At 35.6% G+C, this 22,231-nt stretch overlaps 3 protein-coding genes across 13 annotated transcripts in view; 1 reads left to right on the top strand and 2 right to left on the bottom strand.

Annotated features, from left to right (window-relative positions):
* LOC117603059 (cyclic nucleotide-gated channel alpha-3) overlaps positions 1 to 22,231 on the bottom strand; it is a 55,382-nt gene that overhangs the window by 4,167 nt on the left and 28,984 nt on the right. For 2 of the 3 annotated variants that reach the window (XM_076691218.1, XM_076691221.1), the window contains 9 exons: positions 18,443 to 18,663; positions 17,617 to 17,855; positions 16,649 to 16,863; positions 16,227 to 16,482; positions 15,648 to 15,902; positions 14,995 to 15,125; positions 2,133 to 2,273; positions 1,513 to 1,665; positions 310 to 459 (listed from right to left, as the gene is read on the bottom strand). In XM_076691218.1, coding sequence (XP_076547333.1) covers positions 310 to 459; positions 1,513 to 1,665; positions 2,133 to 2,273; positions 14,995 to 15,125; positions 15,648 to 15,902; positions 16,227 to 16,482; positions 16,649 to 16,863; positions 17,617 to 17,855; positions 18,443 to 18,663 — 1,761 coding nt within the window. The remainder of the gene's footprint in view (positions 1 to 309; positions 460 to 1,512; positions 1,666 to 2,132; positions 2,274 to 14,994; positions 15,126 to 15,647; positions 15,903 to 16,226; positions 16,483 to 16,648; positions 16,864 to 17,616; positions 17,856 to 18,442; positions 18,664 to 22,231) is intronic. The other variant, XM_076691220.1, reaches the window with a different exon arrangement.
* Positions 3,965 to 22,231, top strand: part of LOC117603061 (uncharacterized) — a 60,969-nt gene continuing 42,702 nt past the window's right edge. For 4 of the 5 annotated variants that reach the window (XR_013063167.1, XR_013063166.1, XM_076691233.1 and 1 more), the window contains exons 1-2: positions 3,965 to 4,054; positions 4,133 to 4,190. The gene's annotated coding sequence lies outside the window, so the exon portion shown is untranslated. Of the gene's footprint in view, positions 4,055 to 4,132; positions 4,191 to 21,928; positions 21,979 to 22,231 lie in introns of those variants that run through there. The other variant, XM_076691231.1, reaches the window with a different exon arrangement.
* LOC143305930 (uncharacterized) lies at positions 6,128 to 12,121 on the bottom strand. Of its 5 annotated transcripts, XM_076691225.1 has the most exons (8): positions 11,911 to 12,121; positions 11,482 to 11,704; positions 10,398 to 10,673; positions 9,847 to 10,319; positions 8,836 to 9,247; positions 8,509 to 8,643; positions 6,684 to 6,849; positions 6,128 to 6,561 (listed from the first exon to the last, which is right to left on the bottom strand). In XM_076691225.1, exons 3-4 carry the CDS (start codon positions 10,483 to 10,485, stop codon positions 9,973 to 9,975), a joined length of 435 nt encoding a protein of 144 aa, XP_076547340.1. In that variant the 5' UTR covers positions 10,486 to 10,673; positions 11,482 to 11,704; positions 11,911 to 12,121; the 3' UTR covers positions 6,128 to 6,561; positions 6,684 to 6,849; positions 8,509 to 8,643; positions 8,836 to 9,247; positions 9,847 to 9,972. The 5 variants fall into 5 exon arrangements, with proteins under 5 accessions (XP_076547340.1, XP_076547341.1, XP_076547339.1 ...); XM_076691226.1 differs by lacking the exon at positions 6,128 to 6,561 and having other exon boundaries at positions 6,601 to 6,849; positions 11,468 to 11,704; XM_076691224.1 differs by lacking the exon at positions 6,128 to 6,561 and having other exon boundaries at positions 6,601 to 6,849.

The raw sequence follows: 22,231 nt of genomic DNA, 5'->3' as shown, positions 1-22,231 counted from the left end.
AAAGTATTGTTATATTTTATAAAAATAATTCTAGTACATAGTTTAAAAACAGTAATTAAATTTGATTCGTTGCGTGAACGTCGATCACGTGTGGCAAGTGGAGATTGACAGTAGGAATATCAGTGACAGAAAGATTACACAAGTATAAAAAAAAAAAAAGAGTTACTAGGAAGATTGATTTTACATCGGCTCATACCGGCTCGACGGCTTGCCCTCTCACAGAGTGGTAAGAACGTGAAACGTGAAAACGTGAATCGTGAAATATGAGGGGGACAGCTCACGGGCCCCTGGTCCGCTTGGAATATTTACCGCACTCTTTACCTGCAGTCCCCATATTGAGAATGCTGATCTCGCCGAAGTAGGAACCCGCCTTAAGAGTAGCGAGGACTGTTTTTCCGTTGTCAGCTACCACTTGCAATCGTCCTCTGTTGACTATATACATCTCCTTGCCTACCTCACCTATAACAAATTTCAAAAAATAGAAAATTAATATCTTCTGAATAAACAAAAAATAAAATGCATTAAATGCTAAAAATCTATATTAAAAAATATTGACCGACAATGAGTGTAATAATGATATCATTAAAAATAGTAGGTAGAAACAATTTGTAAGGTTGTTTTAATTTTTTAATTATTGAATTCAATAAACGTGTTTCTGCAAAAGTGTAGGTAAAGCAATAACGGTGAGTGATGTTGGAGTAAACTCGGTTAGCTTTAATTCCGTAGCAGTGATGCAGGTCCAAGTAGGGTCAGCCATAAAACGGAAGCGCGAGAAAGGGAACGATTGCCGCATTCCAGTAGTCATGCGGCAGTCGTTTCCACGACGATGAAGAGATTAGAGAAGGAAAGGCGCTACTTTCTTTCTTTATTCATCCCCTTCCTATACGTTCCTTCACCTCTGACCTCTTTCTAAAGACATACTGACCAATATTGATATACAAATATTCAAATTTTTATTGCAAAATGGCACTTATGATACATCGATTGGAAGCTTAAAGTATACCGAGAATGACTATATAAACGTTTCATCTGTATCCCTAGTTACAGTATGATTGGTTTCAGCCACTTCGTATTTACCCTCGGACGGCGGACCATGGAGAGAGGCACAATTTTAATTAACGGTGCATTTATATGATAATTTTCAATAAATTGTAAGCATAAGTACCATTTCGCAGTACTTTTATGCTATCAAACTGGCGTCAGTCTTTTGATGTTCTAAAATCAGCCAATTCATATGCAGATGCTTCCATACGACTAATTTCCCGTCTGCGCCAAATGATCTTGGCCGGTTATCTTTCCAAACGAAATATTTCGTTTGTAAGTACACGTTCCGGGTAGGCTATTGGCAATGAGGCCACGTAGAAACGGTAAGCAATCACTTTTCAACCCTATATCAGGCTAGTCCGTCTCTTGGCACGATTCCAGCCACTCATTTTAAAACCGAGCCGCATCGTATCCAGGAAAGATGTCGTAATACGAAAGAAAGAAAGAAACAGGGAGGCGAGGTCTTACCTTTGCGACAAATGTAGTCACCAGGTGAGAAGAGAACGGGCCGAAGTCTCAACACTAGCTCGCAGAGAAAGCCAGCTTCCGTATTCTGAAAAATCTCCACCCTCCTCAACGTGTCCAGGTGCACATTTATCGCGATTTCAGCCTTCAATTTGTCTGCAACATTTCAACCGTAAAATTATGAACACCGAAACCTTTCCAACTTTATATCTTTTCATGGTCATAAAATATTCATTCCTGAAATGGAACGGAAAAATTCGAACTACCAGAGTGGAAATTACAATCGTTTTTAGAGATTCAGACCGTGTCTTTCATTGATGGTCGTGATTATAATTTATTATAAACTTTTGAAATAACGTACTTAGAAAAACATTAGCAAAATTTAATATTGCATATCATTTTTGTAGGATAAAAATTAAGAAAGAAGATTTCTATGAATGACGCCTTAATACGAGACGAAACAAGATTGCTATGACGACGAATCAGGTAAATCTGCTGGAACGAACCTTAATTTGCATTTGTGAATAAAGAAAAAATTATTCAAGATAAAAGGTGAAGGATGTTAAAAATTTTGGAAAAAGTTATAAAAACTGCTCGATGTCTGATTTGAATCAGAAACATACCAGGAAGGCAGCTAACAGCTTTCTCCTCGTCTGAGCACTTTTGCGTTAACCAAAGGTAGTCGAACCATTTAATCACCTTCACTTGAAGGTGTTTTGGCACTCTTCTCATTCTCATGTAGGTTTTCACCCCATCCAACTTCGCTGCAACCAGAACAATGAAATTTCGTTAAATTTTATCGAGGAACATATTTGACAACTCATCGTCGCTCTGAAATTTTTGCCATTTTTCCCTCGGAAAATTAAGCGGTGTCGAATGGATATCGCGTGACACACGCGTCGGCATCGGAAGTGGAGGCGTTTCGAAATTCAATAATGATATTGGGTTTAATAAGCAAATAAAATATTCTACGGGGGTTATGGAATTGGTGAGAGTAATAACGTAATACGTATTGTGGTGACATTTCATTTAAACGGCTCCGCGAGATGTGCTCAACAGTTCATTATTTATGCAAATTAAATAGCGTGACAGCGAAGTATGTATTATCATATTTTTGCACTTAATTTCAGTGGATTCGTTTCAAACAAAAATATGGATCAAAAGTGTCAAAATTTAAGGAATTATTATAAAATTCTGAATAATATTAATTTAACTGAAAATTTAAATAAAAACATTTTTAATCGTCGTTTAAAAATGCCTTTTTTACTGCAAGTACGTCTAATTACTCCTTTGCTTTTGTTTCTTTGTTAAACATTTAATAGTATCGGTATTTCTCTCTTTTTACACGCATTTTAATCGCCATCGTTTTGCATGGTCGTTATTTAAACGATGGTACCGGAAATAAAACCCCGCGAGGCGCATTGTACATTAGAAATTCGCAGTAGAGATAACAAACGGTAATTTTGCAACTAGGTATGTATTGTATGCTTGGGTTCGTGTTTGTAGAAATAGGTTGCGTCAAATTCAAAGAGTATCGAGCGTGTAAAAAGAGACATTAAACCAGCTTGAAAACGCTTTAACCGGAACTACCCATTCGCGCGCGATATCACGTTCCACTACTTTCAACGATCGGGTTGCTAACCTTTTAATTGTCTTTGTTTTAATAACGATGGATGGATGGCTGGCTATGATGGTCGGTTTAATTGGAAATTGTTATTGGTAGATATACAGACCTCTTTGACGCGTTGCATCACGATATTCGTTGAAAATATAAAATAAAAGTTAATATAAAATTTGGTGTAACTTAATATAAGAGTACCATTATAGATTATAAAGGTACAACGTATCTTATTATTTGTGAAGATAAACACATGGTTTTTTGGGGTATTCAAATATTCAATAATATACGATATTCTCCAACACCCTGCGCGAATAAAATTACTGGAATTATAAATATAAGAGTTTTATTAAAATGTACAAAGCTCGCGCCCTCCTTTGTGGCTTTCTTTATGGCGTACGTAGCTGTTTGCATAGCCAGGGAAGTTTTGTTCAATCCACTCAGCTAAGTGGAAGGAAATTGGGTAGACAACTGCACGTCTGCTTGAAAGTTAAAACTAAGTCACTCGAAACAGTCGTTTAAAACGGGTCGACAATCAAAGACTGTTTTTAACGTAATTGCCAGTTTTCGAATATTCAATCGAGATAGACATATTATGCGTATGGTATTGTATTCATTAAATGTTTTAATGAATCGTTCGAATAATTACGGATATCTGATAGGCGATAAATGTATCTATTACAATATTTTTTTAAAAAGATAGAGGTTACTTTCGAGCTCTTGTCGAGTGGAAGACAATTGGGTGGGATCGGATAGGATCGGGTAGGATCGGGTAGGATCGGATGAGCTCGAAAACACATGTCCGCCTTTCGCGATCGCGAAGCTTTCCGACTTTATCCGAAGTCTTCCGACGTAACCCGAAATTATCCGCCATATTGTCTACTCGCGTGTTGTGACAGTTCTACAGTGATAGTGTGTTTTATTATGGTACATATTCAATTCTAATTAAATATTAGTTACATAAAGTTTTAAATTCGCTAACTAACAATAAGTCTTCTTAAATAGGTGTATCAATCTATTGAGGTTTGAAGCAAACATCGGTTTGAAAAGAAGAATCAGCCCGGTAAGTGGTGAATAAGACAACTTCCTCTACTGCATGATAAATATAGTAAGTACGTAGTTACGGCATGGTATTATAAGCGCACCCCGTGGTCCTTGAAAGTACCTCACGTCAAGTACAGTTGATAAAACTAACTTTTCATACTGGACGGTAGAACTGGTCCAAACATTTGCGAGTATTTATGGTGAATCTGCCGGACAACGGCAATTGGTCCAAACTTTGAGACAGACATCTGTCTGCGACATAACGTTCCGAACTGAGTACGTGACCGCCATATTCTCCAGACATTTTCTTATACTTTCGTTCTTTCTCGACGCAATGCTGACGCGTTACGTTATCGCTCCCTACAGTATTAAAATTTTGCTAATTCTTGAAGAATATTCAAACGGTAATCTTGGAAGAAGGATTTCATGAAAGTTGTAAAAAACCCGCTACAAAATGGCGTCTCTCTCAAAACACCCACGATAGTCATTGCATTTCATTAAAAATTAAATTTTTTTTTTATATTATAAGATTTACTGTAATTTGAAAACTTAGATCACGTTTTTCTATTTTTTATAAACAAGGAAATAGTAAAACCCCAACATGGTGTGCACTACTTAAGTAACCAGACGGAATAAATAACTAGGCAGAATGAATAACTAGACGGAATAAATAATCAGACAGAATAAATAATCAACTGCATTATATAATTAGATGGAACAAGTACCTAAACGCGTTGAATTACTAGACAGAATAAATAATCGAGGAAAATAAGTGTGTTCTTAACTAGAATCCTTTTTCCATCTTTCCGTAAAACCTGTGATTATTCTCTGACAATGAGACGAAAGAATTGTCAACTCGTGAAAAGGGAAAAGGTTAAATTTTCCCTGCCTATCACTCGTGTGTCGTTTATTCGATGGCTTGGAAGACCATTTCCGATTGAAATCAACCCCATCGACGTCAGTCGAAACTTTCTGGAACGCTCTTTTCGACAGAATCAGTTCATCTTCCAAAGTCCGCAATTTCCTTACGTAAACAACATCCGTACCCATGGAATTGCTCTAAATTTTTTATTTTAAAAATTGGGTGTGAGAAATATCAAATTTTCAGATTTCCAAATGTTGAAGTTTTCAAATTTCTAATTTTCCATATTCTTAAATTCTCAAATCTGAAAAGTTAAAAACTTACACGACGATCTAGCACACGATATCGCGTGAACCTCTAGTAATTGACCCAATCGAATTATGTAGTAGCAAAAGTTTTAAGGAACTTAATTTTTCGTCGCGCTGGTTAACAATGCCGGATAATCCATGACGAATAGCTGCAGCGAATTTTGGTTCTGGCCAATTCCGTATCCAGCCAGATAAGAGGTATAACGTACAGATTAAGGGCTCAGCGTTAAACTAGCCCGAAACGGAGCAATGCCAAACAGACCGTTTGTCCAAATAGTCTAATCCTAGCCGACCAATGTATGAACGTGGATGCTCGCATACGTAATTAGGTATTAGGGCATCGACATGGAGCAAGGGTACTAGAAGCTTCTTCGTAGGATGAATAGCGTGGTATTCTTCGTCCCTCTCGTCGCTTGTCGATCGGAAACCATAAATGGATCACGACTGATACGATAACGTCACGTACTTGCTATTTCGAACCAATTTCTCGATGCCTTCTTATTCGATGTCAGCAAAAGCATCAGAATAAATTGTTGATGTTCGATGATAAAAATATGTTATTCTGGGAGAAATATGAGGCAGGGATGTGTGTGGGCTAGAGCTATTGTTGATACAGGGGGATTGAATATATAAAAAAATTGCGGTACAATGTTGGAAAAGTTTTTTAAAATAAATCTTTAAAAGCTACTATTTTCAAGTATGGAATATAAAAAATTTGTTTAGAATCTGATTAGATAAATTATTGCGGTAAAGGAGGAAAAAATTATTTCATTAAAAAAGGAAACTCAATTTTAATTTTAGATTAGCATCTTTGAATCTTTCGCTAGATAAATCATAATCTTCCTAGTACATTTTTCAAATCAATATTATCACCTGCCCATCGGATAATGATACGAAAGTTACGTTAACTATTCAACTTTGAGGATTAATTGATCCACGTGACATGGATGGAAAATTAATTAAGCCGGAGTAGAACAAACCAGTTCATTGTTGGTAGAAAAAGAGGAAACTTTTCCTTCCTGTAATTTCATCAACCTCAGCTGTTTATGAAAAGAAGTATGATTATTAATGAGTCAGCTTTATGTAAAGAAAAGAGAAGAAATCCTTATTTGAAGTTTATTGATTGGTTAAAAGATCATAAGTTAAGTTATTAGGTAAAGCTTCTCAGAATCATGTCTATGATAACGATCTGCATATTTACCAAGAATTCTTTCATTTACCTAATTAGAAATTATTTAAAATGAAAGAAATCCAAAATATTAGGTATTTGAAATTTTGGACAATAAAAATAGAGAAAAATTGTAAAAATAATAGAACGGATTTGTTAAAAATAGAAAGATACCATTTAATGAAAATTTCAATAACTCCGAGCTTGGTAATTAAGATGGTAAGAAGTGCTTATATTCGATCCAAGATGGTCGGTGGGGTGCTTAGACTATACACTATGTAAATGTAGGCAGTCAAAACCGCTGCGAATGCGCCCAATGTGAATACAGCTGTTTTAAATCCTACAAAGGAGAAAATATAAATAAATTTACAATTTTTTGGATACTTTCAGTGTTACAACTATTATGCTCTAAGGCATGGGCCACTGAGAAAATGCCTTCAAGCTATTATTCAAACCCGATATATCGATTTGCCGAATGTTCTGATGAACAAATTGTAAATCATTTTCGAGGGAAATAAAAAAAAAATTTCAATGTTAGAATACTGAAATATAGCAGCAGATGCAGTATTGTAGGTTCAACTTAAAGTGATGCATTTAGTAGATGCACCTTGTGAAGGCTCAATTCCCACTTACTTATGATATTTGACAAAGCCGATTACAACGGGTGAATTTGAAATTCCATTTGATTTTTCGTCTCGGCATTTCGTCGGCAGCAGAGCTTTCTCAGGGATTTCAGTTTAAGCTTAAAACCCTGAACTGCTTAAGAAATTTCATAAAACTAAGTGAAACTTTCACAGCCAGGTAATATCATTGTTAAACTTTCTTTAACATTATTTGGTATGTATTGCGAATTTGTTTAACGTTTAGAAATACGATATGCAAAATATCAATTCAAATTCTCCCGCGCAACCGTTTATGCGCTTGTAGTGGGGAGCCACAGACCTGTATATAGGGAGCCCTCTCCTACAATTGGGAATTAGGCCCGATTTACAATAAGAAGTTAATCTGTTTACATTACGCAGGGTAAGGGCGTAAGCGAAATAAATAAATTCCATTTCGTCTTACTCCTACTCCTGCTTTTCTTACGTTCGACCAATTAGAGCGCAGGAGGAAAATTACGGCAAATGTGTGAGATTCCTCTTGCGTTCTGATTGGCCCTTAATTCTTTCTACTCCATCGTATTGTAGTCAAAGCCAGTGTAAGCATCTTTACGCCAAAATCGTTACTTCTACTTCTACTCCTTACTCTATCTATTGTAAATCAGGCCTTAATCGTAAGTGCTCTTTTCGGTCAGTTTTCAGAGGCTATGCCTCTTTCCTCTATCCGCTTGTCGTGCCCAGCGCGACGCCCCTAGTCCTCGAGGAACTTCAGGCGCGTGATGGGGGTATATGAACTTTTCGGGGCACATTGGGGCCTACACTCGTATCAATAGGTTTCCACATCACCCATGAGGTACGATTTATACGGCACGCGCATGAGATGCCTCGAGGACTAGGGCCCTTGCACGGGGCACGACGAACGGTGGGAGGAAAGGAGCGTAGCCTCTGAAAACTGGCCGTATAGGGCATCATCATTCTCCCCATGACCACCGATGGGGTAGGGTGGGAGCTCGGGGAAGCCTCGAGGGAAGGGGGCATGCTGTACTGTTATCAAACCATATTAAAATTGTTATCAGTGGTACGTGTACCACTAGTTAAGAATTATTTTTTTAAACATAAGTGCATAATAGTTGTAACATTTTTCTAGAAACGTGCTTTTATAACTTTTTATCAAATATGTTTTTTGAAAATCTGTTGGAAATATTTGATGAAACAAGAGTTTCAACCAAACATCAAAGGGAGTTTTCATCCCTTTAAAGTCGATGACAGTGGATAAGAGGATATGTATCAAATATTTTTCCAAAAATGTTATTAAAATGGACATTTCTGTGTCAATTCAATTCAGCTGCTGTTGTTATTATTATTATTTTAATTTTATATAGAAATGAAAAATATCTTACTTTCTTTTCTACATTTATCAGACCCTGTGCTAACCGAGGATTGTCTCGAGTTATCTTGTTTTACTGAAACCTTCTCCTGTGTGCTTGTTGCAGATTTCATTCCCTCGCCTTCAATATTTTTCTTTTCAGACACTTCTAAGAATAAATGGTTTATATTTTCACGTTAGTAATGTAACAATATAAGGTTTTTTCTGGGGTGTTATACACCCCCATACACTCTTGGAGTGAAAATTTACTCATTTACTATTTGTAACGAAATAATAAAATAACAGTTTGTTATAATTATTCAATTTCAAGTATCTTTATATTTCATTTTATAGTATGTACCTTCTTGTGTATCCTGTTCATTACTCATGCTCATGTTGAAGATATTGTGAGTCCTGTAGCTACGTTAATTCAATTTCGTCATCGTCAAATGATGCTAAAGAAACTTTACTAGTGTCAGCAAAGCATAATTGCCTGGTATCCGTACATTCCCGTTTGAGTCGTTGAAAATTACCAATGAGAAGGTCCTTAGTTAGCGGAGAACTAGGTAAATTTACCTAAGAGCTCTAGCTTCTTCCTCTTTAACCAGTCATTAAGAATAAAAGCTTTTTTTCTTGATTTCTTGCTGCTTTCGTTTCGGCCAACAAAGAAGCTTCGCAAGTATTCTCTACGTCGAAGAGTTAATCCAGCTCCACTGATTATGCAGTTAAACGAGTGTCCTTAGGATGGTAGCGCGATTCTCCGAGGTACTTTTCTGCTCGAACAATGCAAATTTATGATAAATAGAATACGTTTTCGGAGGGAGGAACCGTGAATAATCGTATCGTCCAAGGTAGCAGTAAAGATGGGGATAAGAAAAAATATGATGGTACTTCAAAGGATATGTTTAAGTTATGGTGACAATTTGTAATTTTTAAAAACAATTTTTACTTGAACAGTAAAATCTTGGGAATAACGGTAATACAATTATTGCAATTTCGGAATTATTAAAGGGTATAGCAGGATAAGATGGTCAAAAGTGCCCTTGAGCCGATTTTACTTAGCAATGCGCCATTCGATAGCTTATCCCAAAAAACCATGGTACACCAAGTTTCAACCCCGTACCTCAACCGGGAGGATTGTTACAGGGTAAGATAGAAATGATCGTTTTTGCCATATTTCTCCTATTTAATATTATACAAAAAATCTGAAAAAATTCTAGAATATTTTATAGGGTATATTCTATAATGCAATTTAGAATTTTTTAATTTCGAATTCGGAATTTTAGAACTTAGGAATTTGGAGTTTTTAAATTTTAAAACTTTCGAATTTTGCTAAGAATGAATTGTAAGATCTACTTCGATGGTTAATTACTTGAAGTGCATGTCAGTGGGATCTTTCTTGACTCTCCTAGTTATCTCATTGCCTCTCAGCAAATAAATCTGGAACCTTTCTAAACGTTGGTTAAACTGCTGTAGCTATGTACTGTTGATCCTTGATTCACTCTTCTTCCGCTGTTTGTTCAAGTTCACTAGGGGCTTCACTTTCAATCGGTTCGTCCTGCGTACCTTGTGACTTCACTTCTACTACTTCCGCTGTATCTTCAAGTTCAATAGGGGCTTCACTTCCATTCGTTTCGTCCTGCGTACCTTGTGACTTCACTTCTACTACTTCCGCTTGTTGTATACTATTTTCATCACTGAACATAGAGCTCGTAAAATGATTTTTTTCTATCTTAGATAATTTTTCATCTATTCCCTCGGTGGTTTGTGAACCAATGTCTTTGTCGATGATCGTTGAAGTTGCAGAATTTTTAATACTAGTCTCTTCTGCTGTTTTGTTTTTATCTAAGTTTCAATTTGAAGGGGTTTAAGTTGATGCAATATTTTTATTTATTCATTCTAAAAGAAAAGAATTTAGCAAACCTTTGCCTTGAGCTTCTTCAAGAATCTTCGCTTTCAAGAATGCAATCTTTTTACAATTATTCTCTTGAGTACATCCAATAATGGACATTTTTCAACGGCCTCTTACAAAATATTCTTTTTAAAAATGGCCTGTATTGCTTTTTAACAATATTTCCCACCTCCTGACTAATTAGAACACTTCTTCTTTTTTTTTTTCTTCTCTGTCACTGGCTTTTCTATTTCGTCAGCGAATTTGCATCGTTGTGTGCAACCAGATGTACGGAAAGATTCAATTGGCTATTATAAATCATAATATTAGAATATAAACTATATGCAAATTGGGCCAAGCTATATCTCAAAAATATTCCCAGGCTTCCATCTAGGCCTCTCTAGGAAAAATGAAAACAGGAAATCTCTTTTCGACGATATTAATACTATAAATGATTTAGAAACAAAATAATATGATTTTTAATTATTAAACATTATAAAATTTAGTATATAACTGAACAGTATGAATAATAAAGTAATTATGAATTCAAATTTTTCCGCGTAAATGTTTAAACGCAGGTGGTGGGGGAGCCAAGGGCCTATATATGGGCCCATCTCCCCTGCATTGTCAGTTTACCTAGGGAAGCCTACGGGGAAGGATGGGAACCCGGGACGTCATCGTTGTCCAAAGTAATTTATCTCCAAGTGAAGATACTTTAAATTTATAAAATTCATCTTTATATCTATGCATTAATATTTCTAATTTTATTGCATTATAATTATCTTATAGGTACTGTATAGTAAAGTTTAATTAATTAATTTTTTAATTGAACACGAAAGTTAAATGATACCAGCCGGAGTGGTGATTAATAATTTTCCGAACTTTCGAAATTATTTAGAATCCATTGGTAAAGTTCTCGACAGAATTGGTATTTATTGAACTACTTTGGGTATCGAGCGGCGTCCTGAATATTCGGTACATTGGAGTATGGTTCGTTGAGAATATTTCTCGTCTCCATGGAATTCACTGGTTGCTCGGTAATCGAAGTACTTTCGAAAGTATACAGAATTTGATTTGTACCAATTCGAATGCAGAATGTTACTTGTTACTACGCACGATCAATGTCGGATCATCTGTCCCGGCAGAAGATGTGCAGTGCGGATCGCAATCGAAAAGATCGGGCGTGCCTTTACTCTGAGCTTTCTGTGATACGGTATCGCGTTTGGACTGGGAATTATTAATAGTTTCACTGGTACTTTGCTGGTCCACCATCGCAAAAACAAGAGTCGCGATTTCTATCTCCAAAGCATTTTCGAAGTCTTCTTCCAAGAGGATTACTCTTTTATAAAGAAAAAAGAAGTAGAACAATTTCTAACTCCAAAATCATTTCTTCATATTTGTTCTAATTATTACATTCAAACGAATAATAGTTGCGAATAATAATTAAGAGACTTAATCCGAATTTTCTGTTCTTTCAAAGCCACTTCTAGTTTAATTGCAGAAGGATATTGTAATAGGTTTTAATAAATTCATTTATTAACTCACCTACAGATATTTTTTCAACTTTTTTGTGAAAACACTTAATTTGGTATGGGTGATGTAAAATGCAGAACGTGTAAAAAAAAATTTTGAACCTGAACAGAGAAAATTGTGACGGAGACGGATTTTTAGCATGTCATTTTCGTTGCCATGTTTCATAACACGCTTGTTTTTTGTTGAATACTGAAATTTAAAGTTCCGTGCACATTTTGCGAAAGGTTTTACAATATTCTATATTTTGTATCAACATTTTCTAATTTTTAAATTCTCGAACTTTAGAATTTCAAAGTAATAAGGGGTTCAAAGTTCACCTAGTTACACCTTTAAAGTTAGTAGATATATAAATATATTATTTTATCAACGTAAGCAAAGTTGCACTATCTCAGATACATAAATTTGTCGAATCCGAAGGATCTCTTAATTAATTATCGCAAGGGTTACCGGAGAAAATGATATTCCATAGCCAAATGGCCGGATCAGTACTAATGTCGTAATACGGCGGTGCATAATTAATGAAATTAATATTGGCTTAGCCAAGACCAGTCACCTGGCGTATTGTGGTTCGCCGCGGTGAAACGTGAACAGAGAGGGCCAACCAACTACCGAAATTGCTTTTATAGGCAGGTTTATCGCTCGCTTTACATTGTCCAGCTAATATCCTAAAATTATCCTTCGATTAATGAACAAGTATTTCATGTTACCGCCTTTCTCCACTTGCATTAAAATAAAATCTTCTACAATTGTCACTTCGAATACATTAATGAACAGGTATTAATTGGAAAATGAAATTTAGGAAAATAGGAAAATGTTATTTAATATGAAATTTTTAAATCTTCTATATTTGAGTTTTGGAAAGATGCACCAAAGTGCAACAGTGATGCGATCCGTTTAAATTGACGCAGTCTCTTCGTGAGTGAACTAGTTCACATCTAAAGTTAATCCTAAACATAGAGAAGATGGTAGCGACGTTCAGAACTTGAAGACGTAGTATTCTGTGTACAATTATAACAAGGACATCCTTACAACTGTCAAGGGATGATAATATTTGGTCTTGTCTAATTACAGGGCGACGTTTTCTACAATTGTGTTACTCCGTGTTCCTGATTTCTAAGCTTCAGCTGCATTTCTATGTACATTCACAGTAAGAAGACGTATTCCTGGCCGGAAGTACCCCATAACAGTGACAACGGACATTTGTTTGTTTCATTAGCATTCGCGCCAGAAACACAGAACATTGTTTTCTGTTGTTTCTCAAAAATTATATTTTCATTATTTTTTTTCTTTTCCGTAATTAAGCTTATTACATCATCATTAAATAGCGCATGGTTCTCTTTCTGCATCAATATGTACTTTATTTTTTAATTACGTAGTATTTACCAACAGTTATCTAAAAGTAAATACTAACGATGCAACTGTAGATAAAGAGCAAATATTAGTCGAGCCAACATTATTATTCTTGGAATAATATATTGTAAACAGTTAACTATTTTATTTTAAGCCTTTTGCAATTTGAGAAAATATGCATTTTAGCGAAAATTCAAATGATAATATTAATTAAAGGGAGCATAGAATTATTAGACAGCAAATTAGAAATTCTAACTCAAAATGAAATTTGATATTCCATCAGGGTCGCCTTGGCAAGATGTAGTCCAATTCCCTGAACGAAATTTTAAGAACGACATTACAGACCACTTTGCCTCTCTTCGGATTCCGCGAGATTACATTTGCAATATTAATCTAGCCTAACCCGAAACCCAATCATAAATAACGCGGCTGGTTCTTGTTGAATTTGAAATAACTTTCAAATCAGCATGCAGAAAATGAAAATGCAACATTACCATTTTTGCGAATAACGCGAATCGAACACTGCGCGGTATATACTGTTTAATGAATATTAATTTTCTTGCTGTGGTTACTAATGACTAAATAACTTAATGAACAAGCACAGTATTTTCATGTATGCTTTGCAGAGCAGCGATTCTCAATCTTTTCATAAACGATGCTACAGGGGCTGGTCATACAATTACAGAAGATAGCAGAAGTTTAGCTTTGAATGATTTAATTTTTAATTGAACGAAGGCAAGGCATTGCGAATGAACGATGGCTTTTAGAATCTTTGAGACGAGGAGTCACGCTTTGGTGATCAGGCTATTGGGTATCAAGAGTTCCTCGTGACAACTGTCGATTCTGTGGACTGCTCTTCATACCGAGAAGGATTGTTTTCATTATCCTGGAGAGTATAAAGGGTAAAGTGGTGATGTAGAAAAAGGGAGGCTTTGGTGTGTTGAGTACGTTGCATCAAATTCAGTATTCCATTCGATAGAGAAAAGATTGGTATTATGACTCCTCTGCTAGTAATTTAACCCTCTCAGTAATTGGAGGTCTAATTAATTTTATTCTCACTTTTTAATTACGAGAATCTTATTTCTCCTATGTTTTAAATATAGATATAGTAAATTGTATAAATTTTGTAACTAATTTATCTTGCGGAATTATATATTGTGAATTTACAGTCATTATTAACGGTAATCGATTGATTCCTCATCAAATAATGAATTATTGTTTAAATATTCCATAAATACAATTTATTAAATCAATCATCCGTTTAATTAATTCGATAGGTGTACAAGCACCTCTCTGAAAATATATGAAATTGTTGTTATTTCTTCTTTAGCACACTTTTGAGATCAAGGTGATCATGGAAGTGTATAAATGACCCTCCCAAGCAGTGGAAAGGCGAGCCGAATCTACAATCGCAACAAATGTTATTTTCATGTTCCCTACCCTATAAGAAGCGTTGCTTAATGTGTTTTTGCAACGAAGAGAAATGCGAAGCTATCTGTATTTCGTAATGATCATGACCATAGATCTTACCGTAAGCATGTAAAACGAAGATCGTTCGGCCACGTTTTATTGATTACGTTTCCATTTTCTCTTTTTATGCATAAAATTCACGTATGAAGTTATGAAAAGAATAGAGCGGGTGGATGAATTGTATAGTCATCAATGGGGGGTTCGTTCATAAAGAACGTTCGCTCTTACAAGTTCAGAAATTTGAACATAGAATAACTGAATTTGATTTTCACTCACCCTGAAACTCCTTCCTAGCTGCACTGACGGAAGTTACAATGTTGGCCACGTGACCAAGCACCGTGGCGAATAAGAGAAGACCAAACAGTAGTTGAGCTATCACGAATAAATATTCACCCTTGCTTCTTGGTCTGAAAAGAAAAATATACGATTGCCATTTAAAACTTTAAATAATTAATGAAACAAAAGAGGATGCAAATTTTAAATTTATTGAATGAAAGTACCAAGCTTCAGACTCTAGAAAATTAAATTTATAAATTAACCCGATGTCCTATCGAAAGGTGTGAAAAATAAAGAGAGGGAAGTGGAAAAGAAAGGTAAAGTTGGAAGAAAAGTGAGGTCAGAATAACAAGAGAAATATATTAAGTCTGCAGGAAGAAAATGGACCAAGTTGGAAGTTTATTGAAGGAAGGCGACAAACAGACAGAAATTGAAAAAGTATTAAGCGATGACCGAGAGAGTTTAATGGAAAAAATAAAGGGATTGAATGGGTAAGGTGATGGAGAAATTAAAAAATTGATGGAGTAAAGGGGATAGGAAATGAAATGAAATAAGTAAGGAAGAAGCAAGTGAAAAATTTTCCAATAATTTCCCTGATGATATTCATTGTTTGTGACAAATGGATAATTTCTCGAAAATAAAAATAAAATTACCTGGGTAGATCACCGATAGTCGTAAGAGCCAGTGTACACCAATAGTAGCTTTGCAAGTATTGTTTCACGACATCCGCTGTCTCCGAATCACTGAACACCCAGTTTTTACTGCCGAATCCGTTGTTCTTATAAATAATGTGATAGAGGCACCCGTTCCAGTGAAAGATCACCAGCAAATAATGTATCAAGGAAGTGGAGCGGAATAAATTTGGATAGTTTGTGTGCCGCTCGGTTCTGTCCATGAACGCCCAAAACCTGTGTGACAATGAACGAAGAAAATTGGATCAAATTCCAGCGGAGCTTGTCATAAAGTTCAAAGCCGTTGTTGAAGTATCGCGCGAAAAATTTCGTACTTTAAGCTAGGGAATTTTCGTTTAAACGTGAAAAGAGAAGGAAAACAGTTATCAAACTGTGTACGTAGAATTATTTACTAAAAATTCATTAACACGTTTCGCAAATAAATTCGTCGTTTATTATTTAACAAAAAATATTTTATGTAACACAAGGGTTAATTCGAAATTGAATTTCACGATGAGGGTAAAAATGTTGTTTAATGATAGAAAAATAGGATTTACTTACCGATATATTTTGACGAGTCTAAAACTTCGTAGTATACTGTTGAATCCTATAGATAAGTATAAAAAGTCGAGAGGCAGCAGGCACAGGATGTCCATATAAAACGTGGTGCTGTTTGTATAGTGATTGCGTAGTTTTGTCGCGTCGGTTTGCAGTACACCGTCCTCTAAATACCCCGTTCGAATATGAAATACTATATCCAGCACGTATAAAAAATCGGAGAAATAATCCAAGCAGAACCAGACCCAACGTGTTTCGCCTGCAAAATCCAAAAGAATACATTTTTACAAAAATATCAAATAAAATGTCCATTATAATGTTATAAATCCAAGTCTCATAGGGGTTCAGTAATTATGAATGATTATTAAAAATTTGGGCATAGCAGGAAAATTGTTAAATTTAAAATACAATTGAAAAACACTGACCGTTTATCTCTTGGAAGGCGAACCTGTAGATTATGACCCAAAAGTTGTAGAGAAAGGCAAGTGAAACCACCATTGACCAATAATAACAAAGACGTCCAGCGGGATCGAAGATGAAGGACCAGTTAGGAGCACCCGTACGAAAACCTTTTGATCCAGGTTGCCCAGGGAAACCTCTGCTACCGCGTTGTTGTTGTTGTTGCTGCACTGTATACCTTCTATAAAATAGTGTTAGGGTAATTGAGAGACACGTTTGAAGCGAAAGTGGTCCACGTTTACTAAACAGGAAACGTGTATCTGGCTAGTTCACAAGTACCTAGTTCGTCTAGACTCTAGACCTAAGGGCTCGACTTAGCAAAGATACTTGTTGTAAAGTTGAGTTACCGGATTTGTGGAGTTACATTACCCTCCACCGCACACCTTAGCTGGCTGAACAGCTAAGGCATGCAAAACCGACAAACTCCCTTATACGTCAATCATGGAAGTCAGGAATTATTTCTATGGCTTTATATCGTATAACCTACTTTCTTGCAAACTGTATACGAATTTCGTTACCTTCGTAACGGACGGTCCTCGGGGAACTTGTTGCGTCAAACTAATTAGCTATGCTTTGAATATATTTTACGTGGCTATTCAATTTAGAAATTTGGAAGTTTAGCAATACGAAATTACAGAAATATCAAATTTGGAAAGTTTGAAACTTAGAAATTTCCAGTTTTCATGACTGGTGATTTGGAAATTCAGTAATTTGAAAATTTAGGAACTGGGGTATTTAAGAATTTGAGAATTTGGGAATTGGGATGTTTGAGAATTTGAGAAATAATTTGGAAATTTAAAAACATAAAAATTTACAACAATGCCCAGGAGTGTACGCCGTTTGTCCGGGTGCAATTAATCAAGTAATGTTCTTCTGGCACGAAGAGCTCAGAATTATTTCAATTTTAATAAAAAATCGATAATGGCATACTCACGTCTCGGTACCGTTACAGCTATTATTGCTGAGATGATTGACGGACGCGGGTGTATGCAAATGAGACTGATCGCGAGAGGGCGTGAGGGTAACCGCGTACGGCAGCTTGAATCTTCTACTGAGATGGTCCCTCCTCTTCGGTTTACGGCTTAGGTCGAGCTCGCTCGCTCCACGATTCACGTAAGCCCCATGAAGCGAGTCGCGGGACGAGCTGAAGTATCGCTGCTGAACTGAGTACACCTGCACCCACGAGTTTTTACGAGCCTGTGTTTTCTCGTGTCCCGCGTGAATTTATGGCGATTTCCCTGGGATCTGTTTTTGATATGTCTCGAGAAAACTTGGGTTCTTGTTCGATAGACAATTCAGATCATGAAAAATAGACCTGGGTATCGTCAGGGTGAAAACGATCGAGGTCCATTCATTTATATTTATCAGTGTCCTAATTTTCGAATTTTACTTTTATCATACAATCATCTTAAGTAGAATAAACTCGTCAATAAGATTACATGTAATGGAAAGCAAATCCTGAATAAGAAGCTGCAATACTCAAATGAATATGTGTGGTCTTAAGTACAACCACCATTAGAACCGACTCGGTAATTCTATCTGTATATTTAGATGGGTGTTTAGGCAAATGCCTGCGGGAATTCATTTATGGCAAATGCAGCTGTAACACTGTACTACAGTTAATAGTGTATTTCTCAAAGACTTCTGACTTGGTTCAGAAATGTAAAAATTTAGATTTTCAGAATTTCAGAATATCAAAATTTTACCATTTGAAAGTGACTGTTATTTAATTTATCCTGTTAAATGATAATAAAACGAACCTGTTGTTGTTGTTGATAATAATGATGCGTGGGCGTGTGAGGACTCATATATTTACCGCTGACCAACTCTAAAAGATTCTGTCTGGAAGGCAATGCAGCACTCCTCGAAATGTTGTCCGCGCTTTTCGTGTCCTCTTCCTTCTCCCTTCTAATCCGGGTCTTACCGTCGAGTATCCTTCCTTGTTTGTCCTCCCGATGTCTCTCAACCCCATAGCCTAAAGCTGGAACAAAACCAGCAATTTTTTTATCAGTCACTGTTCAAGACTGATCTGATTTATGATCCAAAAAATTATTACACTTTCTAGTTCTATTTTGACTGTGAAAATTGTTATTTTTCTCATCTAAGAATTTCAAAAAATTATTGTTTTTCAATATTTTCTAACTGGAGGATTCGACGCCCCCTTCTTCCGCAGTAGCTTTTTATACGTAAACCTAGAAATTTCTTTTTTCGCACCGTAGATAGTGCGCATCAGTAAATATCATATAACCGACAGAGATTGATAGGTGGTATTGAATTTCCAGCTTTGACGGACGATGTAATAATTAGCAGGGTTATTTCGTGAAGCTTCAAATATGGGTTGAGACATTGACAGGGTGAATAAAGGGGATGAAAGGGATAGTCGGTTTTTGTTGTGATACTGTTAACGCTAATAATAAATTATCAAGAGAATAATAATATTTCATATTGTTATAAAAATATCGCACGAATTCTCGTTCGTCGTAATGCAGAAGTATATTCAATTAATTTCTTTGGTAAACTTTCAACCGGTAGAAGTTCTTTCTGCTTTGAAAGTAAGTTTCCTAGCAGCGGACGACAGAGATCAGAATGAAGAGGCGGCGGAAAGCCGAATATTGGAAATACGATACTTTCATCGGAAAAGTTCCCAAGCGAGTACTCTCTTTAAAGAAGTTGCTCGCTTTTAACAGACACGTCGAAGAAATACTAAATGGAACGGCTAAAGGGAGGCCATCTAAAATAACTTTGAAACAGACAAAAAATAGCTTCGGTTACTTGTATTAATATTCCGCTGTCACAGCATTTCGAACTTACATTCGGCTGTTTTTCAAAATTTCGAAAATGAAAATAATGTGAAATACAAAATTATATTAAAATCAGGACTCTCTCCGTGGTCCGTCATCCAAAGATTAGACCCGTATGAAAAAAATAATAAAAAAAATATATATATACTGATGAAATTGGGGCTCTCTTCATGGTCCGTCGTCCGAGGGTTAGATCTGTCTGAAAATACCTTTTTTCACTCGTGTTTTCAATCACGTATTTTACAAAATGGAATGAGAAGATTTTCCATTAACCCAGATCACATTAACAATTCAAACACAAACGTCTATTTATAACTTAAAACCGTGCTCACCGCAATTGGAAACAGCTTAACCTTATTAGTCGTAATTGCGAATCGCAATTGCGTCAGTAATCCTTTATAATTGTGTCGCACGGATGCAGTTATTGTTGCAAGTTGCTTTGGTATTTCCAAGCAGTTCAATGACCTCGCAACTTTTCAAATATTATTATATTTTTTAAGTAATTGGAGAGTACGGCGCTTCTCAACTACTTAGAAATTTGGAAATTTAATTCAAAAATTTAAGAAACATAATATTTCATCATCGGTGCACTGGAAGAAATTAAGTACACCTTTTTACAATGTTAAAAAATCAACAGTTGGCGAGATACGTTGAAGTTGAAAAGCGAGCTGTTTCTAGGGAAAGTTTGAAATACGAGTACGAAACGAGTGGATACGAGGAAACCTGATAAAAGGCAAAGCGAAAGAGGAACATTTTTCACGAGGAACGGTACCACGTGGCCGTTTTAAAATAATTTCAGCCTAAAGCCAGCGCCAAGTCGGCATTGATTTATCGACGAGCAAGTTAATTGGCGTCGTTTCTCTTCGTCTTTCTAGTAAATTTTTCTCGCGAACCCATCAATTACACTCGTAACGAAAGCAGAGAATATCATTCTCGCATGATACATTCACGAATGCTTCATTTTTTCAAAAGCTGAATTTTAAGCTGGAGGCACCTTTATAAGAGTTTCATTTCCACTGTAAAATGAATGTTCCTGTTCTAACAAATTTATGTATATTTATTTACAAAGGATTATTTTCTTGTTTGCATTATAATACAATACTGCTTGTATTTAAGCTATGAATTCCTGAAGAGCCATGAAAAGTTTTTCTTTTTTAATATTCTTTAATACTTCATTAGTTATCTTAATTTTTTGGCTTTGTAAAAAATTTCCTTAAAGTACTTATTCTGTTATACAATTATTTTATCTGAAACGTGAAACTCTTAAAATATTGAAGTTACAAAGGCGCAATTTATATACTTCAATACATATACATATTAGTATGGAATGAAACAAAAAAGGACGAAAAGAAGAAAAACATGTGAACTGTTTTATAGAATTTCACGTGAAATGCAATTTTCACGAGAGCGTGTCTTTGGTGCCCAGTAACGTGACGGAACAAAGTGACGTTTTTTGAACAGACCGTGTCAGCGAAATTTTCAACTTGCCCGTTAAGTTTTCAGCACTGGCGCTATTGAATCAATAAATCCAATTTTATATAAAAGGATTTCGGTATTTTAGCAAATTTTCATAAGCACAATATCTGCAACTTTGTATTGGTTTGTATTTTGTGTGGAATGTTTGGTACTCTGAAAATCATTTGTAGAATATTTTAATTTTCAGAATTTAAAATTCAACAATTTTAGGTTTTTACAATTTTTATATTTCCAAATTTTTCAAGCTTCAAAAATTCTGAATATACAGAATTGCAGTGTTCCAAAATTTCTAAGGGAACTAGTCCACCCACCCCAGAGAACGTCCAATTATTTAACAAAATTCGGATTATTAATTATTTGAAACGGAGATGTAAGACGATAATCCAACTAGTGAACCCAGGTTCTCAATCTCTCTTTGACCATTCACCTTGCGGTCAAAGCTTGCCAACAATTTCTGAACAAGTTTCTGGTAAAGTTACACGTAGTTCGACTTCAGGGCTTCCACAGAACTTTAGTCAACTTTATTTCAACTTGTTTAGCTCAGTCAGTAAATCGTGTTATCCTTTGATCGAGGCAATCACGATAAATAACAAACGAGTAACACTCGTCTTGAAAATCATTTCACTTATTGGTTTACTCGGAAGAAAAGTGTTCTTTCTTTTTTTTTACAGTACACTCGCGATCGGATCAGGCTTCCATAAGGAAAATAGCGATATAGAGTAAGCAGGAGTTTTTTGATAATATCCTAATCCTAATTTTGATAATAGTGATATTAAAAGTGGTTTAGGGACAAAATAATATAATTTTCAGTTATTAAATATTATAAAAATTAGTATATAATTGAAAAATATGAATGACAAATAACAGGTATGAATTTAAGTTTTTCTGCGCACACGTTTGTGCGCAGGTGGTGGTCCGCCACGGTCCTATATATACGGGGCCTCCTCCACTATAGTGTCATTCTCCTCGGGACCACCTAAGGAGAAGGACGGGAGTCCGGGTTTCGCCGTTCTCCCTAGGTAAGTCTCATTTGATCCCGAGTGTTTACGAATAGCATACACGAAAGCAATGAAATTAAAACATTAATTGTTTTTTTAACTTGAAATAATTCTAAAATTCTATACTTTATGCTAATGTACACATGAATAATTCTCTGATAAAATGGAATAATATTATTCCTCTTCACATTTGTATGTATGCATCATATTTTATTTTATACATCAATATACACCGTTCCTATGTTAGAATTAAGAAGCTTTTTGTTAAATACGT

Source organism: Osmia lignaria, chromosome 12 (assembly GCF_051020975.1).
Source record: "Osmia lignaria lignaria isolate PbOS001 chromosome 12, iyOsmLign1, whole genome shotgun sequence".
NCBI lineage: Eukaryota > Metazoa > Arthropoda > Insecta > Hymenoptera > Megachilidae > Osmia > Osmia lignaria.
The sequence above is the reverse complement of the archived record's forward strand: the minus strand, read 5'-3'. Positions and strand labels throughout refer to the sequence as shown.